The sequence below is a fragment of the Gadus morhua genome, chromosome 5 (genome assembly GCF_902167405.1).
Source record: "Gadus morhua chromosome 5, gadMor3.0, whole genome shotgun sequence".
Taxonomy (NCBI): Eukaryota; Metazoa; Chordata; class Actinopteri; order Gadiformes; family Gadidae; genus Gadus; species Gadus morhua.
In genome coordinates, this window is record NC_044052.1 from 17,582,241 (window position 1) to 17,601,741 (window position 19,501).

The 19,501-nt window shown below is 45.6% G+C and overlaps 1 protein-coding gene and 1 long non-coding RNA gene across 2 annotated transcripts; one reads left to right on the forward strand and one right to left on the reverse strand.

The window, feature by feature from the left end:
• Positions 1-2,184: 2,184 nt before the first annotated feature.
• Positions 2,185-18,727, reverse strand: LOC115544128 (uncharacterized). Its single transcript, XM_030356955.1, has 5 exons — positions 18,566-18,727; positions 15,403-16,120; positions 12,016-12,346; positions 5,858-6,033; positions 2,185-2,628 (listed from the first exon to the last, which is right to left on the reverse strand). The coding sequence occupies exons 2-5, from the start codon at positions 16,056-16,058 to the stop codon at positions 2,391-2,393; spliced, it is 1,401 nt and encodes a 466-aa protein (XP_030212815.1). The 5' UTR covers positions 16,059-16,120; positions 18,566-18,727; the 3' UTR covers positions 2,185-2,390.
• LOC115544148 (uncharacterized) lies at positions 6,239-9,923 on the forward strand. Its single transcript, XR_003976809.1, has 2 exons — positions 6,239-6,474; positions 8,567-9,923. It is a non-coding gene; the product is annotated as an uncharacterized LOC115544148 (long non-coding RNA).
• Positions 18,728-19,501: the final 774 nt, after the last annotated feature.

Here is a 19,501-nt window from a genome sequence, read left to right on the forward strand (position 1 = left end):
CCCCAGCCACGGAGGAGCAGTGTCGGCAGGTGAGCCATCTGCAGCTTCTCCGACGGTCCTTTGTGTCTCAAGCCTACCACTAATCTGTCCCGAATCATTTCAGTCCCTGAAAGGAAGGCATGCAGGGCTAGCTCATCCCTAATCGCAGCAGGGAAGCCTGGATAACAGCTGCAAGTCCGCCAACCGTTCCCCCTCCCGGCGGCGGCGTCTGGTTAGCAGCTCGCGGCTGTGGCTGCCGACGGCCCCGCTGCCCCGAAACGCCTCTCCAAGGCCCGGGTCAGGGCCCCGAGGTCCAGTTTGTCCGCTGGGGCAAATTCCAGGAGCGCTTGCACCGCTGTTCCCTCCAGCACTAGGGGCGAGGTGGACGACCGCCAACCCGGCACCCCGGCCGTTTTGCCACTCAGCGAGCCGGAACTGTGCCAGGTACGGCTCCAGCTGCGTTGTCCTGCGCTCCCCTAGCGCAGGGTGCGTCGGCGTCAGCTGGGGCCTCCATGGGCTCGACCGTGAGGCTCAAGTCCCTCTCCGCGTGAGCAGGGCACATCCCACTTCTGACCAGAGGCGGACAGAGTACACAGCTTCCTTACTTGAGTAAAAGTACAGATACCCCTTGCTAAATTTTACTCAAGTACAAGTAAAAGTACTACAGTCAGATGTCTACTTAAGTAAAAGTACTGAAGTACTTGTTTTTAAAAGTACTTGAGTATCAAGAGTACAAGAGTATTTTTTCTAAATATTGCATTACTACTGCCACAGTGCTTACATTTATGTATAGAAACGTCCTACATGGAGTTATGAAAAATGTTAACACCTTGGAGAATGTAAAAGGAATTGAAAGTAAAATCAAGTAATTTTCATCTTTTTACCATGGCAATAGCAGAATAGTATACAGTATAACAGTATACTCAAGAACATAAAAACAATTGCTCAGCTTACATAAATATGCAATATCAGAAAAGAAAATTCAGCTAACAATTCTATGTATGTGTGAGTTTCTCCGTTTTTTTATCAATCAAATCAACAATCGTCTCTCATCTAATTCTGACCATGGAGTTGGCGAAAAGCGAAGGTGATTGCTGATAGGCTGAAGGCTGTCCCAATCAGTTTGAGAGGGAATCATGTTTGAGAGGGAAACAACAAATTGAGGGTTTCCGTGATTTTTCTTTTCTCCTTTTATTTTTTATTTTTCAGAAGGAGTAACGGGTACTCACGGTTATGGATAGAAATGTAACGGAGTAAAGAGTACAATATTTGCCTCTCAAATGTACTTGAGTAAAGTCATGAGTACTCCCAAAAAATGATACTCGAGTAAAGTACAGATCCCTAAAAATTTTACTTAAGTACTGTACTCAAGTAAATGTACTCCGTTACTGTCCGGCTCTGCTTCTGACACCAATGTGGCGAGTGTAGTGATATGCGTAGGAACCTGTAAGGAAGTTGGGGAAGGTTTAGGGGCGAACACCTGTAACGTAAACAAGCATGTAATAAAGTACCCAAGGCTACACCGGCAACACGAGTGTCTCCGTCTATTAAACCTGCACAGTATATCATAGATGCTGTTACAGCGAGCAGCAAGGGAGGGACGAGACGGGAGCCCAGGTCAAGCGGTTACGCAACTCTCGTGCCCCATACACCGCACGACTCCCGAGAGTTGCCTTTATTTAACTTCGACACACAACACACAGCGCACCGCACACACAAGGGGACGGCCAATTGACAGCAGACAGAAAGTAGAATATCTTAAAAAGTATAAAATATATGTAAAAATTTGGAAGGAAGTGCACAATTCAAAGCTATTCTGAATATTTTAAAATTTGAATGGAGTCTCTAGACAGGAAAACATTACTCAAGCGATGAGCTAAACCATCCACATATTCGGCAAGTATCCAGGGCCCTGGCTCCTGTCCCAGGGTCCTACTTCCTGTCCCGGTGGTCCCACTTCCGGCTCTGATGGTCCTACTTTCTGTCCAAGGGACCCACTTCCTAGCACTTATTTAATAACTTGAGGATTTCGGTTGCAAGTGCCTGATCAGGTTAACGAGTTAATCCACCTTATGAAGAAGAGATTTCGGCTCTGAGGTGCAATGAGGAAGCTCAGGTGAGGATAACAGCCAAACATTGCAGGTCTATTGTAATATTCAACCTCTTAGTACTTACACCTGCCTTCAAAGATATTTGTAGTCCCCATCAATCTTATTGTTTGTTTTTATTGTTCAGTTCAGTACTGAGTACAAAAGAGTACAATAGCCATGGGACCCATATTACAAACAAACCACTTCCCCTTGTTACTTCTTCTGAATTGATGAAGAAATCAATTCCTCATTTTAACACCGTCCACCATGTGCAGTTTGACCCCAAAGTTTGAGAGAAAGTAGTGGCTCGCCCCCCCTCCATCAGCTGGGCGTGGTAACCTCCGACCTCAGCAGCCCCGCCCTCCTCAGGGCCCAGTCCACCCGGGGGACCAGCCTCTCGCTGAAGTCCCAGAGGCGCTGGTCCACGTGGAGCTGGTCCAGGGTAAGGTGACCCTGCAGGGGGACGCGCACGTGGACGATGCGGCACACGTCCGGCGGGACTTGGACCACTTCCCCAAAGCTCTGGAGCACGGAGTGGACGGAGGTCTGCTGGAGGGACCTGTGGCACACACATGCACACACACATGAATGCACGCACGCACACACACACATGAATGCACACACCCACGCTCACCAGGGTTGGAAATTAACACCCGCCACACGCCATTTGCGGGTGGATTTGCATGTGTGTGTGTGTGTCATCACTTCACCCGCCACTGTGTCGGGTAATACTTTCTAGTCAGGTCTGAACAAATTTGCAGATTCAATACATTCGTCATACGGCGCTGCACAGTTCCACAACCATTACTGTCAACATCCGGCCCCCTTCTTCTTCTACGCCTCTCTTGCTGATCTGCGAAAATCGGATCCATGGAATCCAGGCTGCCTCGCAGCGCGAAATGAAATCGCGCGCAAGGCAGCATGGCTATAGCCAGGCTATTTCGGAGGCGGGACACGTTCAGAATTCCATTCATAAATGAACAGACGTGACTGTGACGTGAATTGTCTGGCTGGCGGAAATTTAAGAGGGGTTCGGGAAGTGTCCCTGGTAAGATTTGTGTAACCAACGAGAGAGAGAGGTATGATCAGTTAAGCATGATGAAGGAGAAGTGTTAATCTGTGCCATCGGATTTTTGAAAATAAAAAAACATTGAATTCTAAGCACTGAATATTTTTGCATTGAAATAACGTATCTGGATTTGAATTTCGACGTAATCAACGTCCCCACTTGAAGTTTTTGACGTTGAATCTTTGATTTTGAATTTTTAACATTGAAAAATAAAGCTGAATAGGAGTTCAATTCAAATCCAAATACGTTATTTCAATGCATAAATATTCAGTGCTTAAGAGTTCAATGGCTTTTTATTTTCAAAATCCGATGGCACAGATTTACTTCCATAGAAGTGACTCAGACATTTTGTGGTTAAGAGGGCGTATCGGTTTCCTTCATAGGTTTCTACAGGAAAAAATCGGTGTGGGCGTGGGGGAATCTAGAGCGGTATGGAAGCGTGCAATAATTTGCAGTTCCAGAAATCGGAGAATTTAGTCAGCATTTCAGATTTCTCAGAATTCTCTTGACACTGCAAATTAAAGAGCTACTACTAGCGAACTACTTCCGGCGTGACTGGAGAGAACTTCCTTAAATTAACCTTTAATGCTAGATTTGCATGAACGCTATTGTGTGAATTAGTTTGGTTCTCTTTCATGGAAGCCGGAAGTGGGAGATTCCTGGGGCTTGCCCCAGGAATTCAACCCATGCACACGCCACACGCCACACTTCGTATTTCTCACGCAGAGAAATTACCAGGATAGCGCCAACCAATTTGGGCCGCTACAGGTAGGAATCAAATGTGTTTCCCGTACGTAGGGTAGGCCTAACCATACGTCCTCTTTGGCCCGGACATGCCCTCTTTTTGAGACAATGTTTTGCGGAATTTCAAAATCGTCCGGGATTTTATAAAAGCCTCATACATGTTCACATTGAATTTGCGTTGCGTTGCGTTTCTCTGGGTCGTTCACATACTAGTTAGGCTACGCCCTCCCCTACTCAGTTCTGTTCGCTTTGCATTGGTGGAAGTGAGTAGGGGGAGTGGTTAAGTAGAGCCTTCAGATTGGACGGTTTGACCTACTCAGTTACCGTCGTGCTTTGTACTTCTTTTTTTACCATTATTTTTTTATAGGGACAAACACTAACAAATTTCTCCTACAGGTGATTGATAAAGTTCTATCTAGACTATTGAACAGAAAGAAAGTGTTTTTTCTGAATATTAGTGTTAAGGGCCAATAATGCTTACTATCATACGTTAGTTACCATGTCTGTGGACAAAATTGTATTTAGTCACATGTAAATATAAAAAAACAAATTGACTTATGATGGTGTAGCCATGCATGTTGTTTTATTGTTAATATGTCAATTTGTTTTTTATTGTAAATACTTTGTATAGATGAATTATCCCCAAACTTCGTAACACCTTTGATATAAACATGACTTAACATGGCAGATACCTGTGTATTGTTTATCGGTAAGAGTGTAACGTTTTCAACTCAGCTCCTTGGTAGAACCTACTTACAGTAAAAATCACTTCTGATTGAAAAAAAGATGTGTATGAAAAACACTTTTCTTATCTATTACTATTATATTGTTCAAAATGTACGCGTTAATTAAAAAAATATATGGCGTATAAGATGTGGCTGGTAAAAAAGATGAGTGGCTGGTAGGCAAAAAAGTTATTTTCCATCCCTGACGCTCACACACGCACATGAATGCACGCACGGACACATGCATACCCACGCAAGCATGCACACACACACACACACGAACATACATGAAAGCATGCACACACGCAAGCACGCATGCATGCACACACATGCGCACACACACACACATGAACACACAAACACACATGCACAGAACCGGTTAACTTGTCTGCGTCACAGGACATTTAACTACAGTTTCCTTATTCGATAAGGGTTATCTACCAACATGCTGGTATCTAGAAAATAATTTGGTTGCACTGAACTTCAGTACGTATGTGGTATTCTGGCGTCTATGCAAGTGACCGCTGGCGTCGAAGTAAATGACCGCCAGCCAATCGGAATGTAGATGTCTCTCGCCGGCGTGGGTCCTAGTAAACAGATGCGCAAGAGTGATATGAGCTGTAGATATTTTTGACAGTGTTTTGAGCTATTAGGCTAATTTGCATGTTTTACAGCTTTTGGTGTGAACGTACAGTAAGAGCTGGTAGGTCAACTCTACCTAGTTGGTAGGAGCCTTAGAGCTTGTAGGCCGACTCTACCTAGTTGGTGGGAGCCTAGCTATTCTGTGTTTAGAGAGACGCTTTTAAACATATCAATGTAAAAGCAGAACGGAAATGACCAACTGAGTGCTGTTGACCTCAGAGCACCTCAGACCCCCCCCCCCCCCCACACACACACACACACACACACACACAATCACACAAACACACAGACAGACCACAAGAGCAGGATGCCCAGATGACTAATCATTGAAAAAAAGCATCTATGTGTATGAACAGGATGTGTCTGAAGGGGATGTGGCTGTTAAGAAGGCCACGCCCGTGACCCCCAGTGGTTAGAGCACATTTTCCATTGGCGATGATTGCTGACAGCGACTAGAGACCAAACTTGAGGTCAGGGCGCTGTCCTCACATGTGATGAGTCCCAATGGCATTTTTAACAATGTTGGTACACAACTCAAGAAAGTATTTTATTTAAGAATGGATGTAAGGAAAACAGGACTTGTAAGGCAAGCATTGAGTTGATGGTACCTGGGCTGGACTATTATCTTGTAGGGGTGGTGGACCGCCCTGTTGGGCTCCTCTCTGTAGATGTGCTCCAGGATGTTCACCCCGGGCACCCCTTCCCACTGACGCCGGTGGAACCGTCCACTGGGCTCAAAGTGGATTTTGGGAAATATGTGGTTCTCAATGAGGAAGACCCCCGCCTACAAAGGAGAGGACGAAGCAGAGGGGAGATGAGCACAAACACATGAAGAGCCTAGAGTTCACCCTAGACTCTGTATCGCCCCACCCCCCTTACACACTTGTTGTACGTCCTTGCACTGAAAAAGAATACTAAATTGTGGAGCATCTTATCCTAGCTGTCTTCGTTGTATACGAAGACAGCAGACATCGAGCATTGTGTAACCTGTGTAACCTGTGCTCTCTCTCCACAGGCTGACCCGAGGCTGCCGTGTGACGCCGCAGACGCAACTTCCGGGTAGCCGGCTTGGTTTGGTTTGTTTGGTTTGGTTAGCAGGACGCTTAGCGTCGACCTGCTATCTCGGTTTGTATCTACTTTTCGGTATTTATATCTGTGACCTGTTCTGCATACTCTGTATTGTATTCGCTGCTTCTTCGCTGGAGCTCCGTCTGCATCAACCACGGTAAGCATGGATTGGGACTGTCCTTGCTCTGCCTTTCTCATTGATAAGATAGCTCTGTTAGAGAGACGTATCTCTCAGTTAGAGGATAAAAGGGTAGCGAGCGTTGAGAAAACAGATATTCCAGAAAGTATAGAGAAGAGACCCGCCAGGCGGACTCGTGGAGCTAACGCTATCGTTAGCAGTGACTCCGTCAAGGCAATCCTGTCGGCAGCACCACTTGCGAGGCAGGTTGCGGTCAGTACCCTGCCTCGCAAGTCTTTTTCGGGGGTAGAAACGCTAGTCATAGGTGACTCTGTTACACGTAAAGTTAGGCTACACTCGCCAGCGACAGTTATTTGCCTACCCGGGGCCAGGGCTCCCGACATTGAAGCTAAACTTAGGGTGCTAACATGCGGTGAGACCTCATACGGAGTTAGATTAGATGCACCAAACACCGACATTAGCTTCGACAACATTGTAGTTCATGTCGGCACCAACGATGCTAGGGCAAGACAAACTGAGGTCACAAAAAGCAACATAGCTAGGCTTTGTGACTTCGCCAGAAAGATGTGTCGGCATCGATTAATTCTCTCTGGCCCTCTACCCGATAAGGGTAATGATGAGCGTTATAGTAGATTATTGTCTCTAAATCGCTGGCTGGCCCTATATAGCTCAGAGCAGGGCTTTGGTTTCATAGATAACTGGCCCTCCCTGTGGGGTCGCCCTGGTGTGCTCATGAGAGACGGCCTACACCCTACTGGGTTAGGCGCCTCAATTATGTCAAAAAACATAGACAGATGTCTTAGTCAGGCGTGACTCATCCACTCACAGCACGCTGGGCTGCAGGAGTTTAGTAAACCTGCTAGCAACATGATAGTCTACGTTGCAGAGTCTAGAACAGAGTCTAGCACAGCAGATGGGTTAGCTGAACCAGGATCTATTGCACCAATTGTTTCAGAGCTGAGTGTTAACCAGACTCCCTCTGTAACAAACGCTGTACCTATATGTACGGTGGTGCAAAACTGCATGTCAAACGGCATGTCAAACGGCATGTTAAATCGCATGTCAAATCGCATGGTAAATTGCATGATGCATGACGCAACGCATGAAATTAACGCTGTACCTATGTGTACAGTCGTGCATAATCGCATGTTAAATTGCATGACAGAGCTGAGTGTTAACCACACTCCCTCTGAAATTAACGCTGTACCTAGTACAGGCGTGCAAAATCGCATGGCAAATCGCATGATAAACCGCACGTCAAATCAAATACTAACAACTAACCGGCCTCCCCCTGAAATTAACACTGTACCTATATGTACGGTGGTGCGGCCCCGCTCTGTCTCGAGGTGTAAAACCCGCAGGCGAGGGCCGCGACCAGTATGTCCAACTCTGGCGATCCCACTGATCGCCTCAGAGCTGAGTGTTAACCAGACTCCCTCTGAAAATAACCCTGTACCTATATGTACGGTGGTGCGGCCTCGCGCTGTCTTGAGGTGTAAAACCCGCAGACGAGGGCCGCAACCAGTATGTCGAAACCGCGGTATCCCCTTGACCGCTTCAGAGCTGAGTGTTAACCAGACTCCCTCTGAAAATAATAAAAGGGAAGTACTCAGAATAGGGTTCATGAACATAAGGTCGCTTTCATCGAAGGCGCTCTTGGTCCATGATTTAATTATTGATAAAAAGATCGACATACTGGGGCTTTCTGAAACCTGGTTAAAACCAGATGAGTTTCTAGCCCTAAACGAAGCTACTCCACCCCATTACGTCAGCACCCAAGTATCTAGAGAAGTTAAGAAAGGTGGTGGAGTAGCCCTGATATCTAATTCTAAGCTTAATTTAAAGCCGAAGAATAGATATATTTTCAGATCCTTTGAGGTGCTAGCGCTCTGCACCTCAGCTCCTCGAGAAGCAAAACGAGTTCCAGACTCTTTTGTTTTAGCTGTAGTATACCGTCCTCCGGGACCTTATTCAGTCTTTCTGGATGAGTTTTCTGACTTTGCAGCTGATTTGGCCACATATTCAGACAATATTTTGCTTATTGGGGATTTTAACATTCACGTGAATAACCCGTCTGATGCCCTCACAAGGGCTTTTCTGTCCATTACAGATACGCTTGGCTTCAAACAGCTCGTCCAGCAACCAACCCACATCGGTGGAAACACGTTGGATCTCGTTCTGACCCGCGGTGTTGACATTTCGCAGCTAGTGGTCTCTTCCTACACCTCAGCTTTATCAGACCACTTTTTGCTCACCTTCCAGGTGGTGGTATCCTGCCCCTGCGACGATCAGCAAGCTACTTTCAGCTGTCGCCGCATCACACCTGCAACCATTACAGCTATGGAAGATAAGTTATCTGGTTCACTTGCACCTCTCTGTAACTATAGTGGTTCTGTGGAGTGCCTTACTGATGACCTCAACATTGCCTTGTCTGTTGCCATTGATTCAGTTGCTCCGTACGTAACTAAAAAACGAACATTGAAAAAACCAGCTCCTTGGTTTGATGCAGAAACTCGCATTTTGAAGCGAAATTGCAGGATCCTTGAACGCAAATGGCGCTCGACTAAACTTGAGGTCTTTCATCTTGCATGGCATAATAGTCTGATCACCTATAAGGGCGCGCTGACTATCGCCAGGAACGCCTACTTTTCTAGTATCATTAATTTGAATAGAAATAATCCTAAATTTCTTTTTGACACGGTGAGGAGTCTCACTCAGAAACAGAATCAGACCGTAGGCTCCTCGATTTCGGCAGGTGAATTTATGGATTTCTTTGAGAATAAGATTCAATCAATTAGAGAGGAAATTGATGCTTACCGGGCGGCTAATCCTACACATCCTGTGGGGCAGGATGGGGTTCTGCCAAATAGGATGGTGAATTCCGACGCAACTCTTTTGGAGTTTAAGGCGATTTCCTTGGTGGAACTTGAAAGGGTGATAAAGGCCTCAAAGCCAACAACTTGTGTGTTGGATCCGCTCCCTTCTAGGGTTCTTAAGGATCTTTTTCCAACGGTGGGGCCTGTTATCCTCTTGCTTATGAATCTTTCGTTTTCAACAGGAATTGTTCCTTCCAATTTCAAGGCTGCGGTGTTAAAACCGCTACTTAAAAAGCCTGGCCTAGATCCTGAATTAGTCAGGAACTATCGGCCTATATCGAATCTGCCCTTCTTGTCTAAGGTACTGGAAAGGATTGTAGCAAAGCAAATTGTTGACTATTTGGCGAGGAATAATCTCTTCGAACCTTTCCAGTCGGGGTTCAGGAATTTCCACTCAACTGAAACTGCTATTACAAGAGTTGTAAATGACATCCTTCTTGCTTTGGATAAAAATACAAGCACAATGCTTGTGATGTTGGATCTGAGCGCTGCGTTTGATACGATTGACCATAGCACTCTTCTCCACCGTCTTGAACACTATGTTGGTTTCGGGGGTACGGCTCTTGGTTGGCTTGAATCGTACCTCACAGATAGAACCCAATTTGTGCTTCATGAGGGTGCAGAATCGAAGCATTGTAAGTTGCGCTTTGGCGTACCACAAGGGTCGGTTCTTGGTCCATTGCTTTTTGCAATTTATATGCTTCCCCTCGGTGACGTTATCCGCGGCTTCGGAATTAGTTTCCATTGCTATGCGGATGACACCCAGCTCTACATTCCTGTAGATTCCGGGGATTCTGCCCAGATTCAAAAGGTTGAGTCTTGTTTGGCTGCTGTGAAGGGCTGGATGTCACAAAACTTCCTACAGCTTAATTCTGGGAAGACGGAGCTGATGATTATCGGCTCGAAGCGGGACCGGGAAAAGTTTGAGGATGTCTCTCTGTGGTTGGATGGCTTCGCCATCCCACAGAGTGCATCCGTCAGAAATCTTGGTGTCTTGTTTGACCCTCAACTATGCTTTGATCAGCATATAAGAAGTATAACTAGAATTGCCTTTTTCCATTTGAGAAACATTGCAAGAATCAGATCAATGTTATCTGAAGTGGATGCAGAGACACTGATTCATGCGTTTGTCTCGTCAAGACTGGACTATTGCAATGCATTGTTCTCGGGATTACCGAACTCTACTATAAAGAGTCTACAGCTGGTACACAATGCGGCAGCTAGATTGCTGACCAGAACGAGAAAGTTTGATCATATTACACCTATTCTCGCCTCTTTACATTGGCTACCAATAACTTTCAGATCAGACTTTAAGGTGCTATTGCTGACCTATAAAGCCTTGCATGGACTATCTCCATTGTACCTGAAGGACCTGATCGTTCCTTATAGTCCTTCTCGGTCTCTCCGGTCTTCGGGAGCCGGCCTTCTTTCATTGCCGAAGGTTAAAAAGAAATCGGCTGGACAGAGAGCGTTTGCCTATCGAGCCCCCTTTCTATGGAATAGGCTGCCATCAGCGATCAGGGAAGCTGACTCTGTGGAGCTATTCAAAGGGAAGCTCAAAACGCACCTCTACAATCTTGCATTTGGAGTGTGAAAACAACAGATGCGTAGTGAAGACTACTCTGTCTGCTTGTGCTTTTCTTATTACATTATACATTCCCACTATGTACTTTCCCGTTCTAATTCACTTTTCTGTCAGTTGTAGCGTGCTGCGGGTGCTGGACTGGATGCCTGGACTCTCCTTATGGATAACCGGCCAGAACCCCATCACCATTTTAATATGATGTACATGTATTTACCTGTATGCCAATTGTGGCACCCATTGCACTCCTGACCATCCCTGGAAGAAGGGATCCCCTACACTGCGTTTCTTCTCAAGATTTCTTCCTTGCTGATTCAAGGGAGTTTTTTTCTTGCCCGTGTGGGGGCATGGGTAAAGGGGGGTGTCACAAATATTTGGCCTGTTAAAGCCCTTTGAGACTGTAATGGTGATTAAGGGCTATATAAATAAAATTGAATTGAATTGAATTGAATTATACGGGGAAGGGGTTTACCTAGCGATCGTTAGTGCTTTTGAACATCCTCACTGTACCAACAGCGATATATTGTTGTATTTCTTCAGACAAATGCACGTATTATAAGTAGCGTCGCTTTTACCCTCTGGATAAAAGCGTCTGCTAAATGCCCTCAATGTAAGTACTAATCAACACGACTCATGTTTAGAGTCTTTGTCATCACAGTAGGGCTGGGCGATTAATCGAATTTCGATCTCGATTTCTATTTTAGCGTCAAACGATTTTCTTTTACATTTATTTTGTTAAAATGTTTTCTAGAAAGTGCAGAAGAACAGCTGGATACATATCTGTACATTATTTTAGATTTGGACTTTTGCTTTCGACCTTTTTGTGTATTTTTTAAGGCGAAATTTCAAAGTTCTCAGTCACAAAGTGTTTTTTGTAACTGAGAACAGACATGCTAAATAAATACGCCATGTTTTCAAACTCAAAAATAATCATTTGAATAATCGTGATTTCAATATTGACCAAAATAATCGAGATTATGATTTTTTTGCCCATAATCGAGCAGCCCTACTCCACAGTACGAAACGACGATCACCCAGTCACCCAAAGCCCCGACCCCGAGGAGGTCGTCATGCCTACCACCCTGCCCCCCTAGTTCCCACCTTGGGGTGCTGCTGCTGCAGGCTGGTCAGGGCGGCCACCAGGTCACCGTGCCGGTAGGGCGTGATGATCTCGTCGATGTCGTTGAGCAGGACGTAGCGGGAGCGCTCCATGTAGCGGTAGGAGCACTCGTTGAGCGTGGTGAGCTGGCCGTAGTAGTGGATGTCCCCGGGGAATAGGGTTGGCTGCCAGCCCCTGGACGGGGTGAGGTGGCGGCCGATGGGCCAGGGCACCACCTCCACAAAGCCCTCCTGGCTGTAGCTGTGCAGCAGGCGGCTGAGGTCCGGCCCCGAGCTGGTGTTGTAGATTACCACCCGGTTGACTCCCAGCAGCCTGGGGGGGGGGGGGGGGGGCAGGAGGGTACAGGAGGGAACAGGGCTGTACGTCAGAGTGCATCATGGGACTTCTTGATGGGAACATTCCAACGTATTCATAGAGTTTGATTTTTGATTTGATTTGATTTGATTTGAAAGGGATAATGTGCAATTAAAAACATAAATGTAACCATTTAATGCATTGCACCAGAGTTAGCCTTAGGCCTATGCATTTGCAGCCCCTAGGTACAAATAAATACAGCACAGATAAAAACATCAAACATCACTCAAGTACGGACATGTAACATACAGGAATATATCGCAGAGTGGGCTATTCCACAAAGCCGGTTTTATCACATAACCGGATAAGTTTGCGGTAACCCTAGGTTTTCCGTTCCAAAATGAACACGTTATGTTAGTTACTATAGAAACATATGCTCTGAATCAAACCTGGTCGGAGCAGGTTTTGCGCAGGTTAAGTTTGAAACATAACCCGGTTTTAGGTATTTAAACCCGCGTTCACCGCAGATTTCATGTGTTCACAATCGCATGCCCTTTTGATGAGAGGCCTGCTGATATCGGAGCGCAAATTATACGTGCAATCCACCGGGAGCGATTAATAAGACTACGGCTCGAAATCTTGGCATATCGGATGACTTTTTGCTGGAGAGATATAGATTCTCGCGCAAATCTTTAATATATTTAAATATCCTTCTCCAGACTACATAGCCAAAACTACCAATCGAGGACCTGGCCTCAGTTCACTCCAGACTATTTGCGTAGCCCTCCGTTTTTTGCAAATGGTAGTTTTATCTATAATGTTGGAGATGTTGAGCACATCTCAGTCCTTTCAGATGACCCATCCAAGATTTTTATCGGCCTCCTATCATACAAAGAGCAATATTGTCTGAGTACTATGCCGAGAGGCACTTACAACATCAAGTATAAAATAGTCCACTGGAGAATGTTCGATCGTAGCCGGCGGCTTCATTACAAGCACTAATCCATCTTGATTTGAGAAGTTTAACTTTTAGGTTTTCTATCCAGTTACCAAAAAAAGAAACATTTGGAACATATGCGCTGTGGCACGCACACGGTTTGCATGCGTTACTTCGAAGGCAAACAAAATCTAAAATACAAGAAAACACAAAAACCTACATTCAACCAGTTGGGTACCCTCACATTGCCCCTGACTCCCCAAGGAGGTACCTCTAGGTACCCCCTCCATGCCAGGGCGCCCTGAATTTATGTTTATTAACAGCTCCTCCACCGGGGTCAAGACAATTTGAGGGCCAGATCCAGTCTGCCGAGTGCCAACTGTCGGCCTTTTCACGATTGGCTTAAAAAAAATGGCTTATTTAAATTTAGACCAATACGATGGTGGGAAAAGCTTACCAGTTTGTATGTTTTTATACTTCATTTTTACTAGATCCGCTGAGCGCTTGGGAGCCATCGGAGTACATATTTTTTAGAAGAAAAGGGTTATGTGGTAGTGCTTAACTGGGATATTTATAGATTCATGGCTCAAAAATTAAGGATCCTGCTTTAGACGTGTAACTAACGCATTTACGTGGTCAGCGATCCGCTGCCAGGCTTTGGTTCTCCGGGTTGCAGAGGCTTTAGCGTTCCCTTTTCTTGTGATAATGTCCTTCTCCTCGTCATAGCTCTCCAGGAGAACCTGGAGTTCCATTTCATTGAAATAAGCGGCCCGTTTCGCCATTTTGGTCAGGGTTTCCATGATCCATACATCATGTCTTTTTAGGTTTGGCGTGGAAGCGAAAACCCTGTGTTAACCAACCCCCGAGTTGATTGAACTAATGCATAACCACTGCTGTGGAAACGAAAACTCTGGGTTGGTCGGCACAGGGTCAATCAACCCAGAGTTCAGCTTTAACTCAGTGTTTTTTACACCTCCGTTCGTCGAACACCCCACAGTGTTACGGCCACTGTTTGTTTGTTGCTGCCTTCTTGTTTCCCCTCTGTTATGTGCAGGTGCGAGTCATTAACAACTCATCATCATCTCGCCTCTACCAACCAGCTTCCACCAATCACCTAATCAGTTTCCAGCCAGGGGAGGCCTGCCACACACATAAAAGCCAGTTTAACTTACCCTCTCTCCTTTTTGTCCCGTTTGTGGTTTGTGGACTGGTTTTGCTGTGGCTTGGTTGATTATTTTTTGATCAAATTTGATTATATACATTTCAAAGAGATATACATATATTGTCATCTTGTCAGCATCTCCCCTAGTTTTCCTTTCTCCCCCTGCTTGCACCAATTGTGACCCCCTTTGTTAGTTCCCCCATGTTTTTTTGTCTTTCTGGTTACCTTGCGGCCTTGGGACAGGTAAGACAGCGGCCTCTATACATTTACACCTAGTGCTCTCCTTTGTTAGTAACACTAGGCTAGGAGTGTTGCTACCCGCTTAGTTTAGTTAGGTTAGCAGACGTGTGGTCCGCTGTATTGGCTGTTAGCTTAGCTTGTTTTGTTGGGTTCTTTTCTTTGGCAACACTCGGGTCCCAAGGCCCGCTGGTTTTGTCGTATGATACTGTTGTGTTTTTGCAATCAGCCAGCTTATCACACATAAACACACACACACACGCACAATCAGAGGGTGTGGCAGCATGCGCAGCCCAGAACTGTGGCAGAACTGTGAAGATCCTGAATAAACATGAATATAATATACCCTATTATAATATAAAATATGTCACCTGGGCGAAGGAATTTGGTTTCGCATGACAAACTCTCGCATGACAAACTCTGTGGCAGTTTGAAACAACACTGTCTTACAATAACGACCAATAACATCCCCATTCGACACTTAACAATAACCAAAAAAAAAAAACCTACATAACAAACAGCCCAACCCTGCCGTGCTCTGGAACAGAGGTCACTGCGTGGTAAAGGCGCAAAGTCCTCTTTCATTTAATCGATTCTACCCTCTGCCAGCACCAGAGAGCTGCTCACGGCTTTGACAGGAATCCGGTCCGCTCTTTGCATGGTGAGGCAATCCATATAATACATAGATGATACACATAGATATATATCAATATAGAGATATAGGAGCAGGGCGCTCACCTGTACATCTCCAGAGTCTGCGTGAACTGCAGGACGTTGTTGTAGTCTCCGAAGAGGTTGGAGATGCAGACGGTGAGGTTGAGCTGGGGCAGGGAGGCTGCCCCCCCGCCCCCCTGGTTCCTGATGGGCAGGAAGGTGCGATTGAGGGCGGTGGCGTCCGGGCCATGGCCCTCCGGCACCAGGGTGACGTGGGTGGCCAGGCAGCCGCCGGGGATCCGGCACAGGACGTCCGTCGCTCCGTAGGGGAAGCCGAAGTGGTCCGAGTGCGTCAGGACCCTGGCGGGGGTCTTGCTGGCCGACTGGCCCGCGGCCAGAGTCCGGTTGGAGCAGCAGAAGACACAGCGGAGTGGCTGCACTGAGTCCCGCCGGAACATGCCGATGATGCGCACGTCGAACTTCCCCTCCCGCCGGTCGGCGAATGCAGACACCAGCAGGTGTTTGGTGTGGGCCAGCGGCGTGATGGTCTGGTCGGCCACGGCGCCACAGGCGAGGTTGGGGGCAGGGTCAGCGGATGGCGGTAATGGTCGGAACAGTCTTGGAACAAGCAGACGAATGTCCGGGAAGCTCAGGATCAGGAGCATGAAGACAGAACACAGGGCGAGGAGCAGGGCAAACTTACCCCTCCTAACCGTCCAGTTCTCCATCCCCATCGCCATGGGAACGGAGTCGGGAGGAGGAGTCAGGACGAGGAGTGGACAGGCCCGAGGGAGCTCGCAGTCTAAGGGGAGAAGTGATAGTTTTAGCATTCAGCAACACGGTCACCACTCAAAGGCCAGGATTGTGCTTTATGTCAACAATGAAACCTTTCTTTGCCCTTGATGAGTGGCACAAATGTATGTAAATGCATGTGACTCATGATGGGCCAGCACCCTTTCAGTCTTTAATTGAGTTAACTTCAACACATCAAACACAAACACAAAAGTAATTCAGTAAGCAGAGCACACATAACACAACATCGTCACGTTGATCTCATTATATTATCTGGTTATTACAAAGTGACAAATTCCCTCTCAGATGCACACCACACACACACACACACACACACACACACACACACACACACACACACACACACACACACACACACACACAGACACAGACACACACAGACATAACCTCTGCTACCTACAGAGTTAAAATGCATCTTATCATGCGTGGAATTGAACTGAATGCCAAAGATAACCGGTTAACCAACCATGCACTTCTTCTGCCACAATGTATATGTTTTTATTTATTTATATATATATATATATATTAGAGCTGTCAGTTAAACGCGTTATTAACGGCGTTAACGCAAACCAAATTTAACGGCGTTAAAAATTTTATCGCGCGATTAACGCAATTATTTTATTAAAAAAATATATATATATATATATATATATATATATATATATATATTTGGCTCAAAACAAAGAAGCAGTAGCCTGACTGCTATGTTCAAATGACTTTGAATTTGTTCAAAGCAGTCGTTTAATTGCACTATAGGCCCCTTTTTTGTATCGTCCTGTTTTGCTCAGTGTATATGCCAATGTTGTTATCAATAAAAAATCATTTGCACAAGGCAAGCCGATGCACTTCACCATGTTGATAAGAGAATTAAAATGAGAAGAATTATGGGACAAAAAAATCAAGGGATATTTAGCATAGAAAAATGATTTGCGATTAATCGCGATTATTCATGATTAATCGTGAGTTAACTATGGCATTAATGAGGGGAGCAGTGAGGGGAGTGCTAGGTCTGACTTCCTGGCCAAGAGGGTAAGGAACCTGGAACTTTGCTCGACAACCTGTGTACCGACCATTTCCTGTTTGAGGACCCTCCCGGCGACGACTCCTGAACACGTACTTTGGATTACCCTTTGTTTCACTCTGGTGATAATTAGTTTCCCTGTAAATAAACCCTCCCTTTGAACTGCTCTCTGTGTGTTGGGTCGTTTTGTCTATTCAAATTGGTAGCGTGGAAACCCCACACCCACTGGCCCACTACATTAGCCTATATATATATATATATATTTAATTTTTTATATAAATACATATACAAATGTGTATGACACGTTCATTCTGAACGTTTACCCATAACATTTTTATATGATGTATATTTATGCAATATTAACAATTCTTCCAAACAGTTTTCCAGCGTTGGAAATATAATTAAACATTCCATAAGCTGCTGTGATATCACGTGAGTCTCTCAAAGTACACATTGTATTTCCTCTTACAATGTTTTAGTATGCCTTGTGGAGGACATTTTCAGGGCCCTTTGAATTTTGGTTAAGGGTTAGGGCTAAAAAAAAACACCCTGTATGAGGTTGCTATTTGTGGCCAACCTTCCGCATTCGTTCATGGATTTTTATCAGCATTCAACACAATTCACATTTCAACTATTCCAGTTTCCATGTGAGCTGCGCCTTGGCCACATTGGCCCGTTATGACATCGAGTCCGGCCTAGGAGACAAGAGTTCCTGCGACAGCTTGGACTATTCTTCAGCATTCTATCAGGGCTGTGGTGGTTGTGTCTGAACCGTTTTGGTGCGTGCGCTCCTGTGGCGCACAGTGAGCGCCTTCAGGTCCGCTGACAGAGAAGCTGTCCTCGAGGGCTGCTGCTGCTCCCCCTCGGTTTGCGTGGAGACATGTAGGACATGTCCCCTACCCCCCTCGAATTCAAATGTGTCACAGTCCTGCGAAATTAAAGAACTATAGGAATGTATTTAAAAAACGGGAAGGTGGATTGGTAGAGGGCGCTAGGCGCAAATATGGAAGAAAGCGCAAATATGGAATGGTGATTTGATTATTACCTACTTATACGAGTAGCCATATACACATTCATAAGTTCAAGCATTTAATGCCAGTTCAATAATTGATCTCATGGTCTTTCAAGACTAAAGATACTTTCGTTGTTGTGCTAGACATTTGAAACAGCTCAGGTTTTTAACGGGACACATTTAAAAGTGTGCTTTAGCATTTATAAAACTGTATAAACTAGTAGCCTAACGGATATGATGACAGAGCGAGAAGAATCCGGCTGTCCTCAGACATATGCTTACTTTATACTAGACCCTGTCTCAGCACATTAAGGTTTCAGGATTTTAGCCTGTGTATCGTTTCTTCTGTGTTCAGTAATTGGGACACGTATTACCCAAATGCAGTTAGTGAGCCTACTTACCGCTATAACATATCCCAAATAAAAGCGGTGCAGACCAGGTGTCTTTGTAAATGTCCTCCCTGGAGTTCACCGAGACGAAGCATCCGCGACTTGATCTTGAGGTCTATTGATTGGTTAGTTGACTCTTGCTTGAGATGGCAAACATAGCCTACGTGCGCGATTATTATCATGCGTGTGCATGAGCGTGTACATGGGCACGCGCGCGCGCGCGTGTGCGCTCGCGTGCGTGTGTTTCTGAAATCAAGCTCCACCCATGCATGAGGTCGTAATGGCAAAGCTCTTTGATACTCGTAGGCAAATATTGGGTATCGTTTAAAAGCAGCCACGCCTATAACATTTCTTAGGCTGTGGTCGTCTCTCTGACCGCCTCTGGCCTCTCCCGGTGTGTTTTTTGGATTGATGAGGTTGGGGAGCTCAGTTAATCTGAGGTCAACCCCTGCAGCATTGGACCATGCCTTCTAATGTGTAGCCTAGTCGGCCTATCACTTTGGGATTTTGATACGCTTTTTGTTAATTTCTGGCAGCGGCGTTTCTAGGTTTCTGAAACATCAGGGGTTCAGCCTATAGAGCGAAAAGAAAATGCACGAGTAGCGCGCAGCATTTATTTTTTTATGCTTTTTTGTGCATGTACATTTTATCATAATTCTTTACCTAAATAAACAAAATGCACAGTTTATTATAGCTTTAAGTAGCTCCCTGACTGCTGTGCTGCTTATCCCATAACATCCAAAGTTCAATTAACATCTGGAGCGATTTTTTATTTTTTTGGCTCTAGGGGGCCCCCCCCCCGTGGCCCGGGGCCCCCAAACAATTGCGGGGCCCCAGGCAGTTGCGTGGTATGCCTAATGGGATGCGGCGCCTCTGCATATACAGGTGCAGGTCATATTATTAGAATATCATGAAAAAGTTGATTTATTTCATTAATTCCATTTAGAA